Here is a 20,556-nt window from a genome sequence, read left to right as displayed (position 1 = left end):
ACAAGAAAAAAAATTTAAAGAATATATAACTTTTCAAGAACAAAAATTACGGTATCTTTTTAATTTTTATTCCGATAATGGGTTAAAGGTTATCGTTGTGTATCGTTCTTGCCTTTCTATGATTAAAAGGCTGAAAGGCTTTACTCCTTTTCTTCTTGTTTTTCACAACAATAATAGAATACATGAACAAATATTTAATCGATTAACTGAAAAGACGACATTTATGAAATAAATTCTTTTGAACAATGAACTCTAAAAATAACTATTTATAAGAATATATTTCTGAAGATTGGATACAAAATACAGGGTTGCTTCACGCGGGCTCTTTATAATTTTAAATATACTTTTGAAAAAACAACATTTTAAACAAATTATGACTAGATTTAAATAAATAAATAAATAAATAAATATATAAATAATTTAAGCTTATAACCAATACTGAATTTTTCCACATCTAAATGTGTAAATTTCAAATTTCACTCTAAACTGCGCGTTTGCTTCAAAAATTGTGCGAAATCGCCGAACCAACAGTTTTTCTGATTTACGTAAAGCATACATCAAAAATCAGATAATAACTTTAAAGAGAGAAGTTTAATAGTCGAGAATCTGGCAAGAATTGGTGAAAACATTTTTCAAGTTAAATCTAGTGAACATTATATGATATAATATCATAGATATGTAAAATCCTATATCGATATAGTATTTGTTGTTAGGAGTATTAGGATTTTCCGGGTGTTGGGCATTTTGTTTCGATGATAAGATTCTTAGGGTGATTGGGATTCTTTATTGGGATTAGGATTCTTTCGGGTGATTAGAATTATTCAGGGTGATTGGGGTTCTTAGGGTGATTAGGATTCTTCAGGGTGAATGTGATTTCTTAGAGAGATTTTAATTTTTCAGATGATTAGGATTATTCAGGGTGATTGCGATTCTTTAGGTTGATTGAAGTTCATTAGGGTGATAACGATTCTTCAGGGTGATTAAGGTTCTTCAGGGTGCTAAGGATTCTTCAGGGTAATTAGGGTTCTTCAGGGTGATTAGGACTCTTTAGGGCGATTGGGATTGTTCTTGATGATAAGGATCCTATTGGATTGTCTTGGTTTATAAAGATGGTGAGAATTATAAATTATTATTAAGAAAGTTTTCTTTTAACATAACAATGCTTCTAAAGAGTGATGAAGTCAGAAGCAGAGGTATCCGGGATTCCAATCTGATGAAACAACTCTTCTAAATAATAACAAATCATACCAAAATATAGATAGTACTGGGTGCCCCACATCATTTCGGATCGTTTATGGCTCTAAATTGCGATTTTCGGGACTAATCAGATCATTTTACAAGAATGAATCTTTTAGAAATAATGTAAAAAGCTAATATTAACAATTTGCGCGCAGAAAACTCCAGCTTTATCGTATTTCAGCGTTAAATTCTGGAGATAATTTGATTTATTCAATAAGTAGATATATTATTTGTGATTCTTTTTTTAACTGACCTGAATTTGTGCTGAAGTCAAAATGTGAGCAATGTGAGCTATTGTTACTCGCGACGCTCGCGTTTTCCCATCTGTCCACCTCCCGTCCACTCAACCATTTCTACCCATACTCTTGTATCAAACTCACAATTTCTAACTACGGTCAAAACTGAGAAACTTTTGTAGAATTGATTGAAAAGTGAAATGATAGATTTTAAATACAGACTTAATCTGAGAATTCGTTGCTGACAGTTATTCTCAGTTTGTAAATATATTCCTTAGACATGGACACATATCATCTATTTATATATTTTTATTGTCTGTCTGTTTGTTTGTATTCAGTAAACGTCAAATCGGCTGTATAGATTCTTCACGTGTAAAGTCCTGAGCTAACATTAAAAACAGAAAAAAACCTTAAAATTTTGAATCATTAAAAAATGATAAAAAAATTGTGAGAGAGTTGTGCGCGGCGTGAAGCGCAATGAAGGCCTAGTAGCATCCATGGTTGTATACTGTTGAGTATGCCTGGTTGTATCTATCTATCTGCTGGAAACGAGCTGACCGATCTTCTCTATAGCTGTCTAGGTCATTCAAAGAAGTCAAGTCAACACGGAAGCCTAGAAGAACGATATATTTTAAGAACTGATTTTTTTAAACCAAAAATTTGGTTTTGCAGTAACATCATAAATAAATTGGATCAATAACCCCTTGTAAACCTGTCTGGATCTGTAGAGTAGAAGATCAATAATCCCCTCTATACCTCTGTAGAGTAGAAGATCAATAATCCCCTTTATACCTGTCTGGATCTGTAGAGTAGAAGATCAATAATCCCCTGTTATTATACCTGTCTGGATCGGCAGTAAATCGGTGATCCCCTCTAGATCTGCAAGGGAGTCTTCAGGTTCAATCTTTGGTTCTGCTTTCACAAGATAACTCACTTGATCATTCTCAGGCTTCAGAACAACGAGGCGGGAGTTTCCCTGTATAAAAAAATTTCGATTTTTTGATCAATTCTAAGTGATTCTCCTTTTCAAGAGTTACGGTGACGTTTAATAAAATTAAACTTTAAAATTTTTCAAGAATCATAAAAAGTTTGTAAGGAGAAAATTACAATTCATTTAATTAAGGTTGAAACTGGAAATTCGCTTTAAAATTCGGCGATGTTTTTCGTAGGCAATGTCTCTTAGATTGGTAACCTGCTGTGAGTAAGAGGGTTGGCTATACCAGGGTTGAGGTTTATAAAAGTTTTCATAAAATGATTCTGGACGGTCCGGAGAACTACATGTGGGGGAACTTGGAACCTACAATATTTATTTTTTTAACGCAAATTTTCAGTTTTGAAATGTAGAAAAAAAAGTAAAAATCAAATTGATCTTATAAAATGATGTTTAAATTTGCACACACAGTTTTTTTTTAAAACCTTTGGTGTGAGGTGTTGATCAGGTCTGAGTGCTAATCTCTGGTCTATAGTAACCCTCAGCTTCAATCGTTCATCAGGATAACCCGTTGGTAAGCTCTTTAATCATCAAACAGATTTAATTATTATTAGAAAATCATTAATTCTGTTTTTTTAAGTTGAAAAGTGTCCGAATAAGCAGAGCTAAATACAAAGGATGAAACTTGATTTTTTTCTGCTCATATCTTTTATCTTAAAATTCCTTATTTTAACAGTTGAATTTTCATTCTATGTGGGTAGCTCTGTATTTATTTGTTACTTGTCGTCTTTTCTCCAGAAACAAATATCTAGAAACGACTTTACAATTTCTAAAAATTTTAATTTTAAAATTCTACTTTTTCAAAACTTAACTTACCCAAGTTTGGTATGGCTAACATCACATCACATAATAAAATCAAATCAGTAGTTAACTGCGTAAACCGATTAAAATTAAGTTGTTTGAAATATAACTGACTTTAAAAATGGCGCAAAACAATGGTGGAATTAACATGGCAACCAGTTAAAAAATTGGCGGGAAAATATGGTATGATAAAATGGCAAAAATAAATAAAAATGGCGGGACAATTTTGTAGAATTGGAACGTTTATAACTTTATAGTGAGCGACTAAAATGGCGGGAAAATGTGTTGGACATGAAATGTTCAAACAAATCTTAGACACCGGAAAATAAAGTAAAAATAAAGATGGCGCAAATATAGTACTGCACCTGAACACCAGAGGTAATTACAGTTTTATGAAGAAACTGGTTCTTGATATTATTATTCTCAATCATTAATCCATCCCTCCCATACCGTCCTTTATCCTACAATTTAATTCACAAGATGTTGAAACAAACATCATTCAAATTAAAGTTAGTGTTCGCAAAATTTGGATACAAATCATATTTTTAACGTATTATGTTTATTAGTGCAAGTTAAAAATTTAAAACTTAGCTTCACATCCGACTTAAAACACTTTTCTTCTGCATTATAATTTTTTGGATAATTAGAAAACACATCATGTACCAAAGATATTAACTGCTTAATTTGTTTATATCATGAAATCTATTACTCGAAAATTGGGGATTCACCATTGTGTTTGTGAGCTAAAACTGGCCCTTTTTAAACTTGGACTATTTGATCCAAAAGAATTAATTGTTTGAAATATGAAAGGTCTACAGAATCGGGTTGCACAGATGTAAAGATTTAAAAATAAGAGTTTGTTACAAGAAATCAGTTCCTTTGCAAAGATCTGCGATTTTTTCAATTTTTACCAAAACTACCTTCGATTGTTTTATAGGCAACGGAAGATTACATCCGGGAGAGGTTTTAAGTTTCTTCCTAGGACGGTATTTATAGTCTGGGTACTCCTAAAATATTGAGAATACAGTGAGAACCAGAAAAATTCGGAATATGAAGACGACTTTTTGAATTTATGACTTTAAATAGTTCGTTGATCATGAGACAAGGCAATCATGTGCAGTATAAAAAGGCCCAAACCTCTGAACTAGTGATTTAATAAGTATTAACTAAAATTGTTTGTATTGTAACAACATCAAAAAATATATTTTTACTTTAATGTCGTCTATGGTTGGGAGAAAGGTATATACAGGTTGCCCATGAGAAACAGATTTTCTTAAAGGGGCTTGGATGATACATGACAATGTCAAATTATTTCTGAAATATTTATCTCCCCATTTAGCCATTTTTAACAAATTTGCAATGTTAGACATAAAAAGCAATGTTAATAATTAAAAATTATTAGTTGACATATATAAAAAAACGCATTTTGTTTTCTGGGTAAAGGCAAAAATGTCGTCTTTCTTACAAATCATCAAATAATTTATAGTTTCTCGAGACTTAGATAAATGTTTAATGAGCTTTTCAAATTGCAATACATTAATAAATATCGGATAATGTCATAACCAAAGAGAATAGAATATATATTAGAGGGGAATTTAGAGAATCTCTCGGTATGAATTATTTCAGTCCCTTTCAGCCTGAAAGGGAGTTCAAAGTGTACAAATCATGTAAATGTTCACAAATTATATGCAGTAGATTACATTAATACAGTATGTTCCCTAGACTATCCATTTCAATTTCGAATTTTTTAAAGCTGTTAGATGAACTTTATAATGAATTACGTGAATAAAAACATCATTTGATTTATAGTTATAACGGAAAATCATCGTTTGTAAAGTGAAAGGCACAGAGTCTATGTGAAATGATCATTGGCAATTATGAAACCAGCCTATATCATAATTTGGTTCATATTAATTTGAGATTTTCTATAAAATGATATTCCAGGGCCCAAAAGGTTATATAGCATAAATATGTGAAGTAAACCTGCAGTATGGAAACAGTTCAACAAAATGGCCAATTTACACTTTTTTCTAGTAAATTTCCCTCTAATATATATTCTATTCTTTTTGGTCATAACATCACTTTTTATGTCTAACATTGTGTTAAAATGGTTAAAACATTAGGATGAGTCCGCCCTATGCAAGAGTCCGCCCTATACATGACACCGGGATGGGTCGATACCTGCATATGTAGTTGGCGCAATCTCTCAGCTTCATCAACAAAGGGTTTCCTTTTCTCCTCATCTAATGCTTTCCATCTGGAAATATATTAGTTTAAAGATAAATAAAATTAGGTTATTGATAAATTTCATTGGCACTTCCTTTTTATTATAATTCTAGTATTACCACATTGATGAAATCTTAAACAAATACGGGAAACGTCAAAAGTATCAGGTTAATATCTTATAAAAGATGATTTTAAACTTTGAATTAAATAGTTTAAATAGTTTCACAAGAATTGTCGTCTTCTTAAAGTCATATATTGTATGTCGTACATGTTCTTCTTGAGCAGTGACATATAACAGATCTTGCATCTTCGTGTCGTCTTCTTAAAGTCGTATATTGTATGTCGTACATGTTCTTCTTGATTAGTGACATATAACAGATCTTGCATCTTCTTGTCGTCTTCTTAAAGTCATATATTGTATGTCGTACATGTTCTTCTTGTGCAGTGACATATAACAGATCTTGAATCTTCTTAAAGTCATATGTTGTATGGCATACATGTTCTTCTTGTGCAGTGATATATAGCATATCTTGCATTTTCTTGTCTTCTTCTTAAAGTAAAAGATTAATTGTCAGCATTTAATTTTCATTTGCTAATTTTTTTCCCTTCTTGTCTAACCATTTATACAAGATCTTGCTTCTTCTTGTCATCTTCTTAAATTTGAAAATATCATGCAGTGTATCTTCTTCTTGTAAGTTGTAAAAACAATTGCATATACCATCTCTCTGCCTTCTGTTTGAGAAAAAAATCCTAAACTGAAAATAAATCCTGAAAATTTCATGTTTCTTTTCATAAGTTAATATTTTTTTGAAAACCAATGATAATTGTTCCTGGAGAAAATATCGTATTTCTGTTCGAAACATTCTTGCTAATATCCGTCAAATCTCAAATTTTTCAGCTCCGCCCAATTTCTCCACTGGATTTATGAACAGCCATCTTTGTATAGACTTGGCACAGTCCAAGCATTGATTCTAAGTAGTGCAGTTCATTAAGTTTTCTTGCACTCACTTAAAAGAAATCTAATAACGTTAAAACAAACACAAAATGCATATTTATTCCTCATTTATATTTTATCTATTAAAAATTAACATAAAATTATCTTTTTATGTTGCCAATTAATCTATTTTTTTAATAGAAATTGAGGAAATTTTTAAAAAGTGGGAAAATATAGAAATATTTACACTTTTTCCAAAAAAGAATTCATGCATTTTCGTAAAATATGTAAATTTGTAAATTGTTTGAATTTATGAAAATTAGAAATAAATATTCCTTTATGATGAAGTGCTTACCTCTTCCCCAGCTGTTTGGATATTTCTGCATTATGAATATCTGGATTGAGTTCAACTATCTTCTTCCGCTCAATGTGGGAGAACACCATGAAAGCATTCATGGGTCTCTTGATATGGTTCGGGGAGTGCTTCTTCGTCTACAACAATTATATTATCAATATTTTAGATTATTCATCCTATACGCTAGATACGAGGAAAAGTTCAAATTAATGATAATTAATGGTACGACTTTGTGAATTCAAAGCTTCTCTAGTTTCGATTTTCCGCAAAAGTAAAACAAAACAAATTAGTTTATTACATAAAAAATACTATTTTTTTAGTTTTTCTTGACAGCTTTTTTAATGGGAGGAGTTATGATAAAAAAGTAGTTATGATTAAAAAAAAAATTCCAAATGACATTCAATTCAAAAAGTGGCATGTATGAATTATAACGGTACCCATAACAGCTGTGTCTGCTAATTATAAATTATATTGTTTTTGTTTTTAAGACTGACTTGCTCATATCTTGAAATGAATGGAATGAACAAAATTTTGAATGAGAAAAATGAAGTTATTTTCCACGTTATGGATCACATAAAGGTTTCAAGGGTTTGTAATAAAATATTAAAATTATTATTATTATTGTAACAACGCAAAGAACAAGACAAATAGACGGCATATCTCTAACTTCTAGGGTTTCTCCACGCTGAGAATGGTACAGGGACTGTAGGAGAAAACCAAACCCTCTTCTTTGAACTTCTAGCTGTCGAAAGAGGTTTAAGAAACCTTGGCATCATAGGTATCGGAGACACAGGAGGCATTGGAAACATCAAAGCTGGAGGTACCAGAGACGGAGGTATTTGAGCCACCAGAGGTCTATCATGGCAAGGGGGTTCCTGGGCTTTTACAGGGAACTCATAGAGGACTGGTTTTAATCTATCCACAGACAAGGATTCAGTCTTGGAACCAACCTGAAGAGAAAAGTACTTTGGAGTTCAAGAAACCACCAGGTACAGACCTCTGTAGAGCAGAGACAGAGGATGTTTGGAAACGTCTTATCTGACAAAAACATGGGTTAACCGGAGCAAACTTGGAGGGACTTGTGCTGAAACTTCACATGGCGGAAATGAGTTGTGATGAGGCGGAGCAACAGGAGTATTCTTTATAATATGTTGTATTCGTCAGAAATACTCTGGAGAAAGGAGCTCAGCACTATCCAGGAACTCGCAAAGTAGAACTATCAGAGAATCAAACACAGCTTCAGAGGGAGATACTGATGAATCTTCTCTAAAAATACTTTGAAGGCCAAGAGGAAGATGATGGAACCAATCAGACCCAGCAAGTCGAGAATGGAGGGTAACCTTGATTTGAAGATGGAACGTCTCCACAATTCCGTTAAATTGAGGATGGAAAGATGTAGTCGGAGAGTTTTACGCGGTAAATGGTACCGTCTCAGACTTACTTAAAATGTTAGAGATGGATCAAGGATCAAGTAAATACTGTTTACTGTTTATTATCTATGTAAATGACTCTTCTTCCAATCTAACAAACTTTTCAACCACAACAAAACTAACAAACCTTTGCCGACAACACAAATGTGGCATCAAAATGTAAAAACTTATTATAATTATTATTGATATTAACTTTTTTGGTGATTTCTAAAGTTTTTGAAATACAAAAATGAAGTGTACTTATACTAAATGCAATGAACTGCACAGTGTACAATGCATGTTGCATAATTCTATATTTCATTAAAACAACATTCACCAAACCTCATGAACCATATAACCAGCATACCAACAAGGAAAGGTAAATAGATAGATAGATAGTAGAACTAGCGGTCCTGGGACAGATAAACCGTAATATCAACCGGTTACGCACTTCCTCGTAAGAATAATAAGTGTACAGTTACGCGAACCCTATAACGGTTCTTGTCTGACGCGGAAAGTTGACGCAAATACAATATTGAAGGTTAAATTACAAATCATACATATAACCAATCACAGGGGGTAGACAGGGGGGGGGGGATAAAAACAGACGTCTGTAAATAACAAAGAAAATTGCAACATTAAACACTTTTCTATTGATTTTATATTCGTTCTTTCAATAAATTAACCATGCCCTGTGTCCTAAGTAAACACAATGTCATACATTTAGTGAGATCCATAATACTGTGGAAACGGAAGACGACTATCAGATATTTTTATTATAAATAATCCAATGAATGTGCAACTGTGTAGTGTTCTCAGATCCATTGTACTTCATATTTGTTGATATTCAAGCTTGGAAAAACTATTTGCTGCATAACAGCAGGAAATACACATGACTGTCTAGAGGTCGCCGTCCTATCCCAACGTTTCGTGAATCTTACTGAAATTCAAAACTTATTTTTGGCGCCCCCCCCTAGAAAAAGGCCTTAGAGAATAGATATAGGGTTAAAATGCATGTGTATAGCCCAATTTGCCAAGGCCAGCTCATTGGAAAAAAAATAGACCGATAACTTTAGAAGTTTGGGTGCTAGGGAGGGTTGAAAAAAACGCCAAAAAAGGGTCAGAAAAATGAAAAAAAAATTGTTTTAAACAAATATGAAAGTGTGACACATGTTTCTCTATCCATTTTTCGAGAGCTTTTCAGAAATATAGTTTTTAGATATGTAGCTTTAGTCACAAAAAAATTATGGGCTATTTTAGATTTTTTTCCTAAGACCGGACATTTTTCCGCGCTGTACCCAACCCTATGCATTAAAAAAATATTTGTTTAAAAAATCCTTTAAATTACTTTTCATTAAAAGTCACAAAATTTCACGATGATAGTGTCAAAAATGAGAGAAACTACGAGGGGGGGGGCGCCGCAATTTTGAGAAGAAAAAAAGTATTTTCAATTTCTAATATGTGACCGGATGAACTATGAGGACACAAAGTGAGTAATTTCGATTATTGACCTTATCCTGTTCAGATAAATAAATTACCCCTAATCACTAAATGTCCCGATAGGGTTTAAACAAACAGCCAATAACTTATACAATGAGCTACGGATCTATAATTTACGTATAAAAAACATTAAAAATAGATTTAAAAATGTTAGTCCTAGTGAAAAGGTTCAATCTGTTTGGCGACCTTTCCCGATTTATATATATCTATATATGTATTTATTCTTCAAATGAATATTTGTAAAAAAAAATTAAATGATTGGCAGCATGATGGACCAACCTGTGTAGCGTCTGAGTATGGTGTTCTGGAGGTCTGTTTAACAGCCATAGACATATGTGTGACCGGTCCTTCGGTCAGTTTGATAGAATTTACAATACTCTCAGTCACCAGACAGTCCATGTCGAAATTCATCATCACCTAAAAATAGGAAATATTCAACTTCTTAATCTTGTTCTGTAAAGAAAACGTTTTACCAAAAAACTCTGATTTTCCAATTCCTATATTTGTCCAATCCATTGTTTTCTAAATATGAATTCTGTTAGAAGTGATAATAAATTGACAAGAGGAATTATACAGCAGAACCAAGGAAACAAATTAACAGAATCTATATCTTTTCAAGTTTGTTAAGTTACACAGCTAAAGGTTTAAATGGTGGTGTTACACGAAAATAGACCTGCAATTTTTAAGTGAACGAAACGAAGATAAAAGATGAAATTTCAGAAAGAAAAAAAACAAACAAATAATTTCGTCATAAGGAGTAATTTTATAACGCACTAAACACAGATTTAGTTCACATCAAGGTTCTAATGCAAGGAAAGTTAATTGCAGTTGCGTTTACTTTGCGTACATATTGAAACCAGTTCTCTCCGTGTGGAATTTGTAAACAAGAACAGATGCATCAGTGTTCGTTCAGTATCCAAGGAGTTTAAAGGCATTAAATTTAATAATTTTGATAATTAACATAATAGTTTCCTATGACCAAAATAATTCATTGATTTTTTTATGTGAAAGATGGATCCCGTGTCAGGCTTTGACATCCGTCTTGTGTTTACATTACCGCCCAGAGACAGTACAAGGCAGTACAAAAGATGCGCACACGTCTGAAATAACTTTTCTTGCATTATAACCTTGGGTCACATCACTTCACAGGAGTGAAGTACACATTTTTTGTAAACAAAGATTGGAGGGTAAATAGATGATGACTATTCTGAAAAGTTGCATAAATTTAAAGACTGAATCGAGTTTAAAGTGTCAAATAATCATAGCTAGAGATTCTTTAACGAATCAGATAACTAGATAATTAGAAAGAATATAAGAAAGAATATTAGAAAGAATATTAGGGAGAACATTAGGAAGAATATTAGGAAGAATATTGGGAACAGTATTAGGAACAGTATTAGGAACAATAATAGGAACAATATTAGGAATAATATTAGCAATAATATTACAAAGAAAATGATGAGCAATTTTTGTGAGAATATTAGGAATAATATTAAGAATAATTTTAGGAATAATATTAGGCGTACTGTAAATAATATTAGGAACAATGTAAGGGCCAAAATTTGTAGCAATACTTGAAACAATATTAGGAATAATATTGAGAACAGTATTAGGAACAATTTATTAAAAACGAGATTAGGACTAGTGTTGGGAACAATTTTAAAAACAATATTAGGAACACTATTAGGAATTTAGGAACAAGATTAGGAACAGTATTAGGAACAACCTGAGAAGCATCTTTAGGAATAATATTAGGAAGAGTATTAGGAAACATACTTGGAATAATATTTGGAACAATATTAGGAACAATATTTTCAACAATATTAGGAACAATATTAGAAACAATATGAGGAACAATATAGGAACAATATTAGGAACAATATTAGGAACAATATTAGGAACAATATAAGGAACAATATAAGGAACAATATAAGGAACAATAAAAGGAACAATATAAGGAACAATATTAGGAACAATAAGAAAAGTAAAAAAAAAATTGTTCTACCTGGTCAGGGAAATAAAAAGGTTTTGAATAAAGATTTCTCGTTTTGATCCATCAGTGTTTACCAACCAACATTATTAGGAACAATATTAGGAACAATATTAGGAACAATATAAGGAACAATATAAGGAACAATATAAGTAACAATAAAAGGAATAATATAAGGAACAATATTAGGAACAATAAGAAAAGTAAAAAAAATTTGTTCTACCTGGTCAGGGAAATAAAAAGGTTTTGAATAAAGATTTCTCGTTTTGATCCATCAGTGTTTTCCAACCTATAATTAACATCAATTAAAGGGACTGTAAACGAAATTGTTAAGTGACCCTCCATGAAAAGATTACTATGCCCTTTAATACTATGTTACGTACTTTGCCAAAGGCCTTTTCCCCAGCGACAATTTCCCAAGTTGCAACTTCCCAAGTCTCTTCTACCAACAGCGATTGGCTCCCTATCCAATCTTAGCTGCAGTGCTCGGCCCCCTATCCCAACTTATCCGCAGCGCTAGGTCCCAGTGTAGCCTGCAGCGCCTATGAAGGTCTGACTTATATCCTTTGGAAAGTTGTCATTTGGGAAATTGTAAATTTGGTAAGTTGCCACTTGAGAAATTGTCACTTGGAAAGTCGCTCTTGGAAAAATGCATTTGGTAAAGTACCTTTTAAACCGTTAAAACTTTGTCTGATGAAGCATAATTGAGCTAAAAATGTTTTTATTTTGGATAACTGAATATTTTCAATTGTGGTTTCTCTACAAAAATGACTTTTGCATATTTTAATTTGCTGCAGGAAAACATGTAGGAATTATCAGAAATAAACATTCTTAAACTTATAAAACGATAATATCATCCACATGATTGATTATCTGAAGGTTTCAAGGGTTCCGCTGTTAATCGGGAATTTAAGTTTAGTTTAAGAGGTTTAATAAGATTAAATAACTGATTTAATGAGAAAAAGCTCGACAAAAACTGATTTTATATATGATGTGCAGTAATAAAATACTTCTATGAGCATTTCGAAATGTGTCTGACCTAATATTGTCAGATTAAGTCTGACCTAATATTTTCTGGTTAAGTCTAACTTAATATTTTCTGGTTAAGTCTGATCTAATATTGTCTGGTTGAGTCTGACCTAATATTGTTTGGTTAAGTCTGACCTAATATGGTCTAGTTAACTCTGACCTAATATTGCCTAGTTAAGTTTGACCTAATATTGCCTGGTTAAGTCTGACCTAATATTGTTTTGTTAAGTTTGACCTAATATTTTCTGGGTAAGTCTGATCTAATATTGTTTGGTTAAGTCTGACCCAATATTTTCTGATTAAGTTCGACCTAATATTTTCTGGTTAAGTCTGACGTAATATTGTTTGGTTAAGTCTCATCAAATATTGTCTGATTAAGTCTGACCCAATATTTTCTGATTAAGTTCGACCTAATATTCTCTGGTTAAGTCTGACCTAATATTGTTTGGTTAAATCTGATCTAATTTTGTCTGGTTAAGTCTGACCTAATATTTTCTGGTTAAGTCTGACCTACTATTGTCTTGCTAAGTCTAACCTAATGTTGACTGATTAAGTCTAACCTAATAATGTCTGGTTAAGTCTGACCTTATATTGTCTTGTTATGTCTGATCAAATATTGTCTGATTAAGTTTGACCTAGTATTGTCTGGTTAAGTCTGACCTAATTCATTGTCTGGTTAAGTCTGACTTAATATTGACTTGTTAAATCTGGTCTATGTAACAGTAATTTATTCTCTGGTGAAGTCTGACTTAATTTATTCTCTGGTAAAGTCTGACTTAATATTGTTTGGTTAAGTCTGATCTATGTAATATTGTCTAGTTAAGTCTGACCTAATATTGTCTGCTTAAATCTGACCTAATAGTATCTGTTTAATTCTAAATCAATATAGTCTGATTAAGTCTTACCAAATATTTTCTGGTTAAGTCTGACCTTATATTGTCTGGTTATGTCTTATCTAATATTCTCTGTTTAAATCTGGACTGAAATTGTATGAATAAGTCTGACATAGTCTGGTTTAATAAGTTAATTTTGTTTTTCATGTTATACTCTATGGCAAAAAGTATGAAAAAAACCATTCAATTTTTCCTGTTCTTTACAAAACTCACTCACTCTCCCTTAAAAGAACATATCTTCATTTTTTTAATTTAACAGTAAATATCAAAAACGTCAAGTGTTGGGCATTACAAATGTGGTTTCAAAACTGACAACGATGGTAAGATAACAAAATATCAATCTGTCAAACAAAAATGTTAAATTATTTTCAATGCTTAAAATGGTTTAAGCTTTTTAAACGGTCTTAATTCTAGCTAAAATGCATTTTTTTCTGGAACACGATGAGAGTGTGAATCTCTAAGCGGTTAATATCGAAAAATATCGTCTTGGGATTTGTGTAACTTTAAACAAAAAATCGAGAAAGGAATTGAGTCTTTGTCACAAACTCTGATTTTCTAATCACTAAATCTTTTGAACCAAATGTTGCAGACCTTAGATATTTCAAACTATGAATTCTGCTAGATCAAATAATCTGAGTTTGAAATATCAAAGGTTTACAACACAGAGTTCTAAAGATATTGAGGTTTAGATATTGGATTTTGTTCCAAAGACTCAATTCCTTTGTCAAAATATCTCTTTCATTCATATAGAAACCAATAAAGTCAATGCTGAAAAAGTTTTTATTTCAAGAAATTACCGCATGTTAACTTGAAAATATTAGACAGTTTTAGTGTCTCTTGACAGGAATATCAGCTATGGTAATTATCATAAAACCGCTTTTCATTTTGCGTAGAATCTTTAAATGCATCCAACTGTAAAATACGTAGTCTTCGTATCTCGCGCCCATTTATAAAAACAAGGTGGAGCAAACACTTAAATCAGGCATTTCACATGTAATACTCGTTTATCTTTAAATTCTTTCTTTTTGATAGTAGATAGTTTACCGATACAAAAAGCCGTATGACTCATGATAACATAGTTACTACTTTTTCCATATTATACTACCTTGGAAACCCAGCTTTGCTTGGAAACTTATCATTCTCCAAAAAAAGCCAAACCAATGGAATGAACATTACCGTGGTTCAAACAAGTTCCCCAATAAATATTTGAGGCAAATCGGTTAAGAGGTTCCTGAGTTTCATGATAAGATAAACAAACAGGCAGACAGACAAAACAGACAGACAGACAAAACAGACAGACAGACAAAACAGACAGACAGACAAAACAGAGATGTCTACTGTATATTAAGTTTTGTCTCTAAACCTTTCAAACTGTCAACTCGGTACCAGAGCCTTCAACAAAACTTGTTTTTTGACCCTAGACCAACCAATTTCAAAATTTAAAAAATTTAAAAAATTGAACAATATTCAGTGTTTTTGTTAAAGAAATCCCCCTGAAAATTCAGACTTTTTTTTGTAAGTTTGAATGAACAAGCTTTGGTAAGCTTTTAAAAAAATAATTCATATTATTATTATCATTATAAAGATTTATTCGCACACAAAGATATAAATACATATATAAATGGTGTAGTTTAAATTTGTTAAAAAAATTTTTTTTTGAAAATACAGGTTTCCAAAGGAAAAGAGAAAAAATATGCAAAACTATCCACAAACAGAAAACATTGATTTTTACTCACTACATAACATATTTATCATTTCAGTTATTGTCCTAGGGTTAATATTTTTGTTGATAGTTGATAGTTGATAGTTGATAGTTGATAGTTAAAATCTTTACTTTTAACTTCTAAAAGAAGAACATAAATTAATTTCAAATAAGAATACTTACTCTATATTTTTATTTCACTAAGATTAAATTTCACATTTTTACTCCATTTTTTAACCTAATTAATCATTTTTTTTTCAAACTGTCGGCAATATATCACTAATTTTATGTCCCCGTAGCATGGGAATTTCTGGGAGTAACTGATGGAGAACTTCGGAGAGCAATACTTGGACAGCCGTTCAACAACAGGGTCGAAAACCTACGCACAGAAAAAGACCTTCAAAATTACACTTTTTCACTATATCTACGATTTTTATGGGTCAAACAGCAAATAAAACCATTTTTGGGAAAAATTATAAAACACAACTTTTATTGTAGAATTTTCTTCCCTGAATCATGAAGTCTCGTGATGAAATCCAGGCTCGTGATTGGTTGAATTTACGCGGAAACTGGCCTGTGATTGGTTGGTTCTGTTGCCTGCGTAAAGGCCTGGATGGTAGTCAGAGTAATAGTTATGTCATGAGAAGGAAATAGTTCAGACTAAACACAACAGGGCTAAATACAATCTCAACAAAGAACATATTTTTTAAATTCACCCGAAAAAGGTATTTTTAAAAAACATGTTCTCGTGTACGTTTTTGAAAATAACTTTTGAAAAAAACCCTGAACTCTCTGATTTTGGATGAAACCCTGGTTTGGAAGAACTGGGATGCGATTGACCGTTATTCGTAGTGTNAAGATCAGGATCAAGATCAGGATCAAGATCAGGATCAAGATCAGGATCAAGATCAGGATCAAGATCAGGATCAAGATCAGGATCAAGATCAGGATCAAGATCAGGATCAAGATCAGGATCAAGATCAGGATCAAGATCAGGATCAAGATCAGGATCAAGATCAGGATCAAGATCAGGATCAAGATCAGGATCAAGATCAGGATCAAGATCAGGATCAAGATCAGGATCAAGATCAGGATCAAGATCAGGATCAAGATCAGGATCAAGATCAGGATCAAGATCAGGATCAAGATCAGGATCAAGATCAGGATCAAGATCAGGATCAAGATCAGGATCAAGATCAGGATCAAGATCAGGATCAAGATCAGGATCAAGATCAGGATCAAGATCAGGATCAAGATCAGGATCAAGATCAGGATCAAGATCAGGATCAAGATCAGGATCAAGATCAGGATCAAGATCAGGATCAAGATCAGGATCAAGATCAGGATCAAGATCAGGATCAAGATCAGGATCAAGATCAGGATCAAGATCAGGATCAAGATCAGGATCAAGATCAGGATCAAGATCAGGATCAAGATCAGGATCAAGATCAGGATCAAGATCAGGATCAAGATCAGGATCAAGATCAGGATCAAGATCAGGATCAAGATCAGGATCAAGATCAGGATCAAGATCAGGATCAAGATCAGGATCAAGATCAGGATCAAGATCAGGATCAAGATCAGGATCAAGATCAGGATCAAGATCAGGATCAAGATCAGGATCAAGATCAGGATCAAGATCAGGATCAAGATCAGGATCAAGATCAGGATCAAGATCAGGATCAAGATCAGGATCAAGATCAGGATCAAGATCAGGATCAAGATCAGGATCAAGGATCAGGATCAAGATCAGGATCAAGATCAGGATCAAGATCAGGATCAAGATCAGGATCAAGATCAGGATCAAGATCAGATCAAGATCAGGATCAAGATCAGGATCAAGATCAGGATCAAGATCAGGATCAAGATCAGGATCAAGATCAGGATCAAGATCAGGATCAAGATCAGGATCAAGACCAGGATCAAGACCAGGATCAAGATCAGTTTTTAAATAATTGGCCAAAAATCAGTTGCACCGTGCACACAAGAGAATTTACTGTTATTGCCTTAATCAATACTAAAAAAGTCCATGCATTGGCATGCGTAAAAATTATATTTGCAATGCACATTTATATAAGTAACAATGTATATCTGTCAATCCAATTATTAAAAGACTTGTTTTTTGTAGATAATATTTATGGAGGATCTTTTATTTTTTTGTAGTTTTTTTAATATCATTACTGCGACAATCGTATGCTTATGTAATGTAATTTTAATTGTTGTTCTATCTATGAACATTTTGCGGATTTAATAATTTTTTTTGTGGATTTTCCAAAAAATCGGTTAAACCAAAAGACAGACAAGCCAAGTATTTAAATAGATTACTTCATATATAGGGATGGCAGTTTTGACTTTTTTGAAAACCGTTGGTTTCGTTTTGTTAATCATGAAACAAAAGTTTAAAAACTTTTTTTTGAATCTCAGATAGTTTTTAAGAAGCAAAAACCAAACGATCGTTTTCAAAACGTATCCTGCGTATCCTGTTTTTCATGTACCGCAGCAGGTACAGGGTTAAACAGATAAAAAGGTTTATGCCCTTGCAATTTTCTATTTTCACCTTTCTATGAATTGTCGTCTGATCAAATATACTGCAAAATGTATTTTTTTGTTTTTGTCCCTTGCATATGGCATTCTCTGTCTATCAAATGTCTTGACCTAAAATATGTTTAATGTCCAGCATAAGAAGACCTTGCCTAATGTCCAGTGGCCGAATTTAAAGAATTTGAGCGGCAGTTTAAATTTAAGCCGCGGCTTAAATATGGTTGGTTCCACTTAAAATATTATCAAATGTTTCAAGATTTAAGCCGGCGCTAAATTTAAACCGGGTTTTGGCAGATTTAAACCGCGGCTCAAATTCTTTAAATTCCATCTCAGTATATATGATTAGGGATGGACATCTTTTAAAAAACGATCGTTAAAACGATAGTTTTTAGTTTCATATTGGATTTTTAAAAACTAACTAACTTCGTTTTCAGAAAAAAACAAATTGTTAAAACTACCCAGATGTTAGTTTTTAGCTTTTGAAAACGAAAAATAAAATGGCAAACCTATAGTTTTCCAGCAAAGACTAAAGTTTTTGCTTTGATTTTATTTGAAAAATTTTTCTCGTTGTTAAGCGATGTTTGTAGATTCAAATTTTCTATTTTCATTAAAAATACTATAATTGTCATCTTCATCTCCAAACAATCGTTTTCTAAACTGTCGTTTACCCTACTCCAGACTGTTTTCTCTAACCCGTATCTATCCAGGTACAACCCAGTTTCACTTAGCTATCGATGTCTAAATCCGGATACAATCTGGTCAACTGTCAATGTCAACTAGGACATGGAACTCCTAATCAATCAACGCCACTACCACTCAGCGCGAATCGTCTCCACACAAAAGTACGATTTTGAACGTCGACTTTGCGCTTAAACTAGGGATTTACAGATTTACAGTTTTATATGTTTCAAATGAATTATATAGAATTTGTCCACAACACTGCATACTTAGTTCAATTACCTTACATAGCTGGTCTGTACCTTTAATAGACGTAATTACAATTCCTACGTCGTTATCTCTATCTCATGATTAAGGCAATCATGTTATATATTCAGCTCTGTTGAAATAGTCTCAATTAAGAAGTGTGTCATTATATATCACATGATTAAGCTAATCATTCTACGCGTATTTATTTGAAACGCACTTCAAATGAATAATGGGTTTACGTAGAAGTTTACAAACATAGATATTTAATAATGCACAACGTACTGCAGGTCTACAGAATATTGTGTTACCCGATATTTATTACATGCAAACAAAAATTTTCAATTTGTTTCAAAATACACTACAAAAAACGCTATTGCTCCAATAGATATATCCATAAACATTCATCGTTGAATGCCATAGCGTATTTTATATGATATATTGTGTAAATAAATATTAAAATTTACGCGTTTCTAACAACAAAGGATTTGAGTCCTTTTCTCGCAAACTATGATTGTCTAATTTATTATTATTAGGCTTTCAGAGCGCTTCGCGCCCATGTTCTAGTACAACTGTGAACATGTTTTCTCTTTTGAATATATTTTAAAGAAAAAGAATTGAACCAATTGATGTAACAAAACGTTCATATTTGTAGATTAAACATGGCAGTGAATAAGTGTAACAAGAGCTATATTTCTGTTCATTGTTAAGGTTTCAAATTCGGCACAATTAAAAGGACACCCTGCATATACAGGGTGTCCCACGAAACATGACAATAGCAAGACGACTTGAAAGTCGTCTTTGATATATGAATTTATTTATGACATTTAGTCGTCTATCTACTTTAACATGTATGATTCTTGAAACAATTATCACATAATTCTCCTAGCCCTGGCATTTCCAAAAAGTGGTTTGGGTTTTTTGTGCTTTCAATATTACCGGAGATATAAAGAGTTTGGTTCAGATTTCAATTTTGTTAAATAAAAGCAAAATTGTCGAAATCTGAACGAAATTGTTCATATCTCGAGCAATATTGAAAGCACAAAAAATGCAGACCACATTTTGGAAATGGCAGGACTAGGGGAATTTTGTGATTATTATCTCTAGAAGTTTACTTCTAAAATTAGGTTGACCAATAAATGCAGCAAATTATATCAAAAATCAAGACGACATTCAAGTCGTCTTGCATACTGTCATGTTTCGTGGGACACCCTGTATATGCAAGACGATATTCAAGTCGTCTTGCATACTGTCATATTTCGTGGGACACCCTGTAGATGCAAGACGATATTCAAGTCGTCTTGCATACTGTCATGTTTCGTGGGACACCCTGTAGATGAATTGCTTGGATTATATAACGCTGTGAATTTTACCGCATGCAATATGATAATTATATTTTACATAAAGTTTCCAAATCCCTATATCTTTGCAACCCAACTCTGTTTAAAATAATTTAAGCTTTATATATCAATGGTTTACACCATCAGATTGTTGATTAGAAAATCTAAGTTTGTTGGGAAAGACTCAATTCCTATATTTAGGAGCCAGTTTTTCATGAGAGATGTGCTTTAGTGCATGACATTTTTATATATGAGACAAATTAGTCATTTTACATTTTACATGTGTTTTTTTATAAAATATGACAGGACATTTTAAAATTTTTCTTTACTATTTTGGGAGTTTCAAACCGCGATGTCGCTGTTCTTTCATTTATATAATTATGGTATTTTTAATTTTTTCATAATTCATAATATACTTTTTACACATTTTGCAAAGATGGTGTATA

General features: G+C 32.4%; 1 protein-coding gene across 2 annotated transcripts; it reads right to left on the bottom strand.

Annotated features, from left to right (window-relative positions):
* Positions 1-666: 666 nt before the first annotated feature.
* Positions 667-15,638, bottom strand: LOC111696324 (transcription factor sem-2). 2 transcript variants are annotated; one of them, XM_023465898.1, is made up of 13 exons: positions 15,489-15,638; positions 11,905-11,970; positions 9,971-10,108; positions 6,783-6,919; positions 5,449-5,524; positions 4,188-4,274; positions 3,633-3,728; positions 2,892-2,987; positions 2,668-2,772; positions 2,316-2,451; positions 1,997-2,088; positions 1,493-1,592; positions 667-1,227 (listed from the first exon to the last, which is right to left on the bottom strand). In XM_023465898.1, the coding sequence occupies exons 3-13, from the start codon at positions 10,103-10,105 to the stop codon at positions 1,166-1,168; spliced, it is 1,122 nt and encodes a 373-aa protein (XP_023321666.1). In that variant the 5' UTR covers positions 10,106-10,108; positions 11,905-11,970; positions 15,489-15,638; the 3' UTR covers positions 667-1,165. The 2 variants fall into 2 exon arrangements, with proteins under 2 accessions (XP_023321666.1, XP_023321667.1); XM_023465899.1 differs by lacking the exons at positions 11,905-11,970; positions 15,489-15,638 and adding an exon at positions 11,697-11,773.
* Positions 15,639-20,556: the final 4,918 nt, after the last annotated feature.

The sequence above is a fragment of the Eurytemora carolleeae genome, unplaced genomic scaffold (assembly GCF_000591075.1).
Source record: "Eurytemora carolleeae unplaced genomic scaffold, Eaff_2.0 scaffold121, whole genome shotgun sequence".
NCBI classification, from domain to species: Eukaryota; Metazoa; Arthropoda; class Copepoda; order Calanoida; family Temoridae; genus Eurytemora; species Eurytemora carolleeae.
Note: the sequence above shows the minus strand (reverse complement) of the source record. Positions and strands in the feature narration are given on the sequence as shown.